At 41.1% G+C, this 8,635-nt stretch overlaps 1 protein-coding gene across 5 annotated transcripts in view; it reads left to right on the forward strand.

Moving 5' to 3' along the window:
* The window catches only part of CRIM1 (cysteine rich transmembrane BMP regulator 1), a 194,133-nt gene that overhangs the window by 89,473 nt on the left and 96,025 nt on the right, over positions 1-8,635 (forward strand). For all 5 annotated transcript variants that reach the window (XM_017534875.2, XM_017534877.2, XM_017534878.2 and 2 more), the window contains one exon: positions 350-470. In XM_017534875.2, the coding sequence (XP_017390364.1) occupies positions 350-470 (121 nt within the window). The remainder of the gene's footprint in view (positions 1-349; positions 471-8,635) is intronic.

Genomic DNA, 8,635 nt, shown 5'->3' on the forward strand with positions numbered 1-8,635 from the left:
GATAAATGCTCTAAGCAAAGTGATCCCTTGTCCATCTCTTGAACTGTTCTATCACTCAGAAATGCCTCTGGCTAACTGTCACCATTCATGTAACCACTGCTGGTTTAATTCTTTCCCTGTCTTGATTGTAACTCTTTTATTATCTCATCCCCACCTCTCTCCTGACACAGAAAATTTGAGGCATCTTGTAGTTCTGGAGCATTAACCGAAGTAACATGCTGACACTGGGACTGGGCTTCTAGAAGCAAGGAGACTTTCGAACTGTGTCAAGAGCTAATATTTCATTGAGGGACTCCCAGAGCAAGTAAATGTAACAATAAACCCTGCCTCTCTGTTTGCCCCCTTTCAGTTTTTGGTGTGGACTGCAGGACTGTGGAATGCCCTCCTGTTCAGCAGACTGCGTGTCCCCCAGATAGCTACGAGACTCAAGTCAGACTCACCGCGGATGGTTGCTGTACTCTGCCAACAAGGTTAGTTTGTCATTCATTTGTCGAGTTTTCTCCTCATTTGTTAGCATCATCTAAGGTACATTTTGCGCATGCAGTTTGTTTTCCCATGAGAAACTTAGTCCTTTCCTGTTTCTCTGGAAGAAATCACTGAACTATTTGTGTTATTTGGTGTCTACATATATCTTTCCTCAGATCAAAACCAGGTGTCATCAGGTTAAGTCATTAACCCTTACAGATTCTTTCTACAAGGATGCCTGTACACTTATGAGGGCTGGGAACTATACAAGCAAATATGCCCCTCTGTATATAGATAGGGAGGGAGGCAGTGAAGCATCTCTCAAGAGTAGGCACATCATTTGATCCTCTGCAGCGAATCTTGTAGGTGCTTAAACAACATGTTCATTGTGTTGAAACATTGCATGCTTCATAGAACCACTCCACAGGACCCTTGATGTTGGGAATCACACATCTACTCAGACCCATTTCTTGCTGAGGCTAAGAGGAGTCTTAATTCTTACAGTGCTTTTTGGAGTAACAAATATATCTCTTTTTGGTTTGACTGGGGGTAAGAGCCACTGTCATTTTAATCCTAGTAGCAGGACATGTACTTAGCTCCCTAGAACTAGTTTTTCTCTGTAACATGAGGATTTCTGGGTCCTGTCCTTTATAGTCTGTGAAGCACCACCATAGAGCTGTCCCTTTGTACTTGGCTTTGAGGGAGACTGTGCTTGGATGTGTAGGGTTTACAGTCTGTTTTCCCCCCACTACTCACCCCTCTTCTCTGCCATGACCTCCCTTCCATCTTTTGCAGGACACCAAACCATCTTTGTGACTAAGTCATCGTTCTACATTTAATAGGATGAGTTAAAACTATGCCTTATTTAACTCCATTTCCAACCTCTTCCTCAGTCCCAGTGCCAGGCATTTGGTCTCTAGGTTTGTTGCATGAGTACCTGTGATTATACAAATGGTTTGGTAAAATAGGAGTATATGTGGTCCATAGGTAAGGTAAGTATCAGTTATTTGTCTGTAATTGAAGAGCCAGAGTTTGTTATGATAATTACATTTTCTTTCATCTTGTAAAATAAGTTAGATCCTTGGCATCTCCTAGCCTTTATTCTGTTAAACCTAGGATTCTCTAAGACATGTCCTTTATACTGTATCTTAAAACAGATGCAAAGATTTTTGTGAAGATAACATGCATTGGTGTAGCAACCTTCCTATGACATTAGAATGTGATAATTTATGTGCAGATGCTTAGGAAGGAGTGAAATATTTTGCAAACATAAGGTATTACTAATCAGTAAAGGAGATAAATGGAGCATCGCTACCAGTAGCAGATGTCCCTTCAGGGTCTTCCTGAAAAGGAAGATGGTACATTAAATTGGAGAACCTAATTAATCAAAACTAAGCCAGTTGTTAACAAGGAAGTCCTTTAGTGAAGAAAATGGACAGTTCTCAGTTCACTATTATAAATGTCATATAGCACAATCTGCATATGGGAGGCACAGTCAGCTGTTTTTTCAGTCACTCTAGGGGGTTGAAATGGGTAGAAGCTACAGGAAGGCATAGTTAGTCTCAGTTTAAGAAGAAACTTTTCCACAACAAGTGATGTTCAGTAGTGAATTGGCTGCTTCCTGAGGCAGACAGAGCTCCCTGGAGCTGGATAGATTTCTTTCCGTCTGGATGGCCACCTGCCTGGAATGCTTAGAAGAATTATATTAGGCTGGAAAGGAGGTTGAACTAGACGCCTTCCATTTTATCCTCAAGCTTCTGTGAGTCTAGTAAATAAAACTTGAAGATGATTATTAGTGTATTGACATAATTTTGACTTCAGCATTCAAAAGTGAAGAATGGTCAGAGTTAAATTTGCCTCTAATCAAGACATTGAAAACAGAGAAGGAAGTCATTCGACATCCCACTGTAGATTATTTGCAGAGATGGGATAGGTTCTCACAGGGCTTTAGTTTCCTGTATGTCAGATTATCAGTGACCCATACTCATCCCCTGCTCATTTGTTCCCTTTTGAACAGGCCCTCCTCCCCCAGCTCTCTCACCCCTATGCCTTTGCAGTTGCCATTATCTCTTCCTGGACCCCCTTGCCCTTCTGCATACATTAGGCAGCTTCTGCCTCCCTTTTAAGACTGCTTTTCCTTCTCTGAAGTGTTGTCAGTCTTTGGCCCCTGAAGATGACTGAGGTGTCCGTCTCTGCTCCCTTATCATCCATCCCCCATGTATCTTTTTATCATAGCACTTTTCATAATACATGGAACACACTGATTTTTTTTGTCTGTCCCTTCTATTCTGTGTGATTCTCAAGGAAAGGGAGTATTTTGTAGCCTCTTGCACCTAAATGTATGTCAGCCCACATCTACTGGTGAATGAATGAATGAACGCAGAAAGGCCCACTCTTAGCCAAGATGATTTATATATTGAAGAAAAGAAAAAGAGTGAATAGCCGGGCGCGGTGGCTCAAGCCTGTAATCCCAGCACTTTGGGAGGCTGAGGCGGGTGGATCACGAGGTCAAGAGATCGAGACCATCCTGGTCAACATGGTGAAACCCCGTCTCTACTAAAAATACAAAAAATTAGCTGAGCATGGTGGCGCGTGCCTGTAATCCCAGCTACTCAGGAGGCTGAGGCAGGAGAATTGCCAGAACCCAGGAGGCGGAGGTTGCGGTGAGCCGAGATCGCGCCATGGCACTCCAGCCTGGGTAACAAGAGCGAAACTCCGTCTCAAAAAAAAAAAAAAAAAGAAAAAGAGTGAATAGTTTTAGCTTCTTGTTATCTTCCTGCCATTGGGTGGTAATACTACTCATTGTCTCATTTTCAGACCCTCGTATTTTTCCCCCAGTCCCTGTCTTTATGGTGCAGCACTCCTCGATCCTGTAGAAACCTCCATCTGAAGCACTGCACTCATCTCTCAGCATGGGATGCCTTTGTCTCTCCATTCCATCTCTTTTCATATTGCTCATCCAGCAGGACTCTAATTAAATTCTTCTCTATCCGCAAGGTCTTCATGCTTCAACCAACACATGTCCCACTGCCTAGGAACTTCCCACATATCCTTTCCTATGCTGTCAATTAATTATTGACTTTCACGCATTGTTATTGAATTGTCGCATGTGTGAAGTCTTGTTTCATCAGCTATGCAATGTTCCTAAAGGTCAGGAATTGTGTCATCTTTTCTTTTCCTCTGTGTATGCATTAGTGCTGAATGAGTCGGTAAATGCAGAATATACTCAAGCTGTGGCTTAACCCCATTCAGCCTAGTTTAGCATATTAAGTGGATTCCTGCTTATTAAGGAGGGTGATGGGGTGATAGGTCATACATTTATAAGAGAATAAAAACCCAAATAATCATGTGAAAATGGGAAAAAACCTAGTATGTAGTAATAGTGGTAGTATTTTAAGAGGAAACTATATAGCTTCATTCTTATGTCTGAGCCATGTCAAATGTCCATTTTTTTTTTTTTTGAGATTGATTTTCACTCTGTCACTCAGGCTGGAGTGCAATGGTGTGATTGCAACCTCATTGCAACTTCTGTCTCCCAGGTTCAAGCAATTCTCATGCCTCCCAAGTAGCTGGGATTACAGGTGCCCGCCACTACACCCAGCTAATTTTTGTATTTTCAGTAGAGACAGGGTTTCACCATATTTGTCAGGCTGGTCTCAATCTCCTGACCTCAGATGATCCACCCACCTCGGCCTCCCAGAGTGCTGGGATTACAGGCATGAGCCACCGTGCCTGTCCCAAATGTCCTCTACAGCATGATTTTTAGGCATAAAGAAGAACGTTACAGAACATATAAGATCCTATTATGATTATTTGACTTTGATCAGTGTATTTATAAGAGCATTGTTAAGTTAGAGCCATTTGAGAGCAAAGCTGATTATGTGGAGAAATCAGGGGAGAAAGCCCTTTGCATTCAGAACATAAGATAAAATATCTGAAACTTTAGCTGTAAAGAATTACCTTCAGTGAAAGTAACAACTCCCTTTTTATAAGAATTTATTGTACTTTCATGGGGTAGAAAGTGCATTTGGGGACTTTTCTCCCCTCTCTTAAAGAATACATTCCTCCCTCCTTCATTCCCATTCAAATGGAATTGCTGATCCCTATGAGACTCTTTCACCCATTTGGGCCCCTTAACTGCCCCATTTCTGTGTGAGCTTGATTTAGTTAGTTTTCTCTTGAATTGTATGTTTTCAGTTGATTCATTCATTCAGTTATTCCTTCATTCATCAAACATGAATTGAGTTCTTATAAGTGACAGACACTACTCTTTAGATGTTCTTCCCATGCATGTGTATCACTTTCCACTTCTCCCCCTGACGAATGAATACTGGTTTTCCCTTCTACCTCTGGCCTTTGCGAGTATAGACTATTCCTTATTTCCTTGCTGCCTTTCTGTCTTGTTTAATGGCCTTTCATTTTCAGCTCTTTTGTGTCTTTTCTCTTGAACTTCATCCTGTTTAAACATCATTCATATATGTGATATAATTAACTTTAACCATTATTTAATTCTGCCTTCCCTCAACTTGGCTTGGATTTCCAGGCATCCCGCCATTTCATTTTATCCTTTTTTCTTCTGTTGGCATGAAGATGTGATATGAGCTATATGGCAGCACATTCTAGCTTTCAGAAGAGGGTGGAGAGGGATGAGAATTAGTGACTCTGGGCTTTATACTGGGCCTAAACACTACACAATGAAAAAGGGAAAATGGACTATCTGTAGGGTTTAGGACACCTCGTGGTCCTTGGGAGTCCCTTTGTGAGTGTCTGCATGTGTGTGCATATACAGATGCTGTTATGCATAAGAGAATTTACAGCAGAAGCTTCAAGACATATACATTAATGCAAATTATTTCTTTGCAGAGAAGAAAAAAACCAAGATAGTCTTTCAGTGACATATAAATAACAATAGTGGTCACAGCTTAAATGTATAATGTGCCTTGCTGTTTATAAAACATTTTCACCATTGTTCGTATTTTACCATCACTTTAATTCTATGAGGAATTTAATGAGAATGGAGACTGAGAGAATAAAAGACTTGCAGAAAATCACAAATTTTCCTTGGTACAAGAGAGAGGCAGGGTCAAGGCTTCAACCCAGGTGTTTTGTTTTGTTTTGTTTTGTTTTATTGAAGACCTTGTTCTCTTTCCACTGGATCTTTTTTGATAACAATGTTTTGTTGTTTTTAAGGCCAAGAAATATATTGGGGAATATGAATTTATATCTCCTCAACACATTTCTATTAGCTATTAGCATACCACATACGTATTTCGGTTATTCATTGCTGTGTAAACAATTACCCCAAAAGTAGTAGCTGAAAATGACAAAAGTTGATTCTTTGTCCTGATCCTGTGTGTTGACTGAGCAGTTCTTCTGTAGCCAGCTGGCAGGTTGCCTGGGAGTAGATGTCCCTCCCATGTTTGGAAACTCAGCTGGCATGGCTGGAAAGACCCCTCTCCCCACATGATGTCGGAAGCGGGAGTGGAAGTTGCAAAGCCTTTGGAGACCAAGAGTTAGAAGTTACACAACACTTCCGCCACATTCCGTTGGTCAGAGGAAGTCCCAGGACAAGCCCTTATTCAAAGGGTGGGAGAGCAGGTTTCACTGCTTGATGGGATAAGCTGCAAAGGATTTGTGGCCATTTTTAATCCACCCTAATCTACATTTAACCAAGATAGACACCCTTTAGATTTCATTTTCTGATTGCAGGAAGTTGGTAGCATGTTGCAGATACGTGACCCTTTTCCGAAAACTCATGCCCATCTGGCCCTGGAATTCTGGGTCTTCAGGTGAAATGTGGGCAGCATTATAGTTAAGCCCCTGTCCTCTCAGCAGCAGGCTTTCTGCTTTGTCTTCACTTGCCATTTGGCAATCCACCCAGGAGCAGACACATGATTGAAGAGCCTCTGAACACCACCTCACCTTTAAGTATCATTTAGCCTACATTATTTTTAACCTTCTCTCCTTGAAGTGTGCTGTGACCACCTGGGTTAAACTAGGTTTTCTCTCATTGTACAACAGGGAATGCTACTTTGGGATACCAGAAAATCTGCCTGATAAAACCAGGTCCATTTTTAAAACAAAAACAAAACTTGCAAAGATGTCGCATAGAGATTCTCCTCTTTAATGTTTGATCTTGTCTGAGAGAAATGGATTAACCAGAGGCAGATGCATTTGGAGGATGGATCCAGCCTGGGTTATACATCTAAGAGTCCATGTTATCCTGGTGTCCACCAGCCCAGACCTCAGCCCAGCTGGGCTATTTCTCAAGAAGGTAGAGAGTTACAAGTCCACAGTGTTTTCTCTGCACGTCCCCCTCCTTGCTGTCTCCAATGTATGGGCCTAATTTTACAGACTCTTCACTTTGCCTCTGTAATTTTTCACCTGTATTTCAGATACAGGCTTATAGGGTAGACATTAACTAGTTAAAAATCTAGACAGTAATAACTCCACCTTATTCACTTTCAGTGTAAGTCATGAGTTTTTTAAATACCCTATGCCTTTTGATAAGTAACTTTATATCTTTTTATTAAGATGAATGAACTTACTATATTATTGACAGTCACCAGTTCTAAATTTATTTTTATAAAATTTACCCCAAACTTTTTGTTCTAAAAATTCTGTTATCAGTTTCTGTTTTGTAAATCTGCTCTTCTTAAAAGTTATTAAGTCCAATCCAGCTATTTTAAGGTAGAAATAAATTAAGTCATTGTTCATGATGTTCAGAACTTAAAATAGAGTTGCTTCTGGGTTGCGTGCATTTCAGAAAGCCAGATTCCCAAGCTCCCTCCTGGCTCCTGCCTCTCTGACCAAAGGGCCTGATTCTCTTCCAGAACCTACATCTGGAACATGTGTATCTCTTGCATTCTGAGACACTAGACCAAAAATCTTACTTTATTTTTAAATCAATCTTCAGAAGTATTTTTTGACTGGTTTTTTTCCCCTTAGCTTCTAATTAAAGATGGTAGATTATCTGTTAGCTAAAATGTTGACTAATATGTGACTTCTGTTTTCACCAAAAAATGTAATAGATTATGTTGGACACATGAAATTCTAAGCACAGTTTCACTAGAAATATTGACAAGCCAGAATTACAGAGCTCAACACAGGAGGCAGGCTGTCTCGCTGTCCTGTTTCTTAGAGGGACCATAATAGACCTGGAAGGGTCCTACCTGGTGAGCATCAGCAGAGCAGGGCTGTGTGACACATACCAAGCTGCATTGTCTTCTGTGGCCCTGGGCTCAGTCACCACCAGGCCCTCTCCAGCCCTGCCTCTCAGAAGACCGAACATTCTGTGTCATGCACTTTGTTATTGCCTGTAAGCAAACACATACTTGTGAGTAAACCATTCAGCAGCTAAAGAATAGTCCTCTAGGCATCACCTGGTGCTATTCAGAAAGGGCATGAACCGTGCGTTCAAAGCTAGAATCCAGGCCCACTTCTGCATGAGTTTGGGTGAGGCTCTTACATTATCTGGGTCTGTTTTTCTATCTAAAAAAGAAGGAGGGGAGGAGGGATTCCATTGTCTCAAAAGTAACTTCTACCTCTAAATTTCCAAAAGCCGTTAGAGGGGAAGGATCCCAAGCCACTAACGATGGGAAACAAAGGTAAAGAAAAATTTTAGAAAATTTCAGAGCCCAGAAAATAATAGGAGAGATATATGGCTTGCCTAGGGATAAGAACGGGAGAAAGTCCAAGGGAAGTTACAAAAGAATTATGGAGTTTTTTAAAGCTTTCTTAAAATAAAAAAACTTAGAAACAGCAAAATGAAATAAACTACTAGAGTAATTATTTAAGCCAGGGTAATCAGAACTGGTTGGATTGTGAAAGCTGAGTAATAATTCAGTAAAATACATTGCCTGCTTGGTCAATGGTTAGTTAACTGTTGCTAGTTACCTTTTTTTTCCTTTACATCTATAAATAGATAGTTCCTACATTGCAGAAGCAGAGAATATCTGGCCAAAGGCTGACTCCACAAGATAAGAGTTTACTCTGTTAAACTGCTTTCTAATAGAATGTTGATATCTCTGCCCGTCAGCCTGCCTTGGTAAATGTGCTGGGGAGGGTGATGTGTATATGGTTCCTGGTGCCCCCACAGGCTCACCTGCGTGAATGGCATCAGCCCATGCATGGTGCCCCCACAGGCTCACCTGCGTGAATGGCATCAGCC

The sequence above is a fragment of the Cebus imitator genome, unplaced genomic scaffold, assembly GCF_001604975.1.
Source record: "Cebus imitator isolate Cc_AM_T3 unplaced genomic scaffold, Cebus_imitator-1.0 Scaffold88, whole genome shotgun sequence".
Lineage (NCBI taxonomy): Eukaryota > Metazoa > Chordata > Mammalia > Primates > Cebidae > Cebus > Cebus imitator.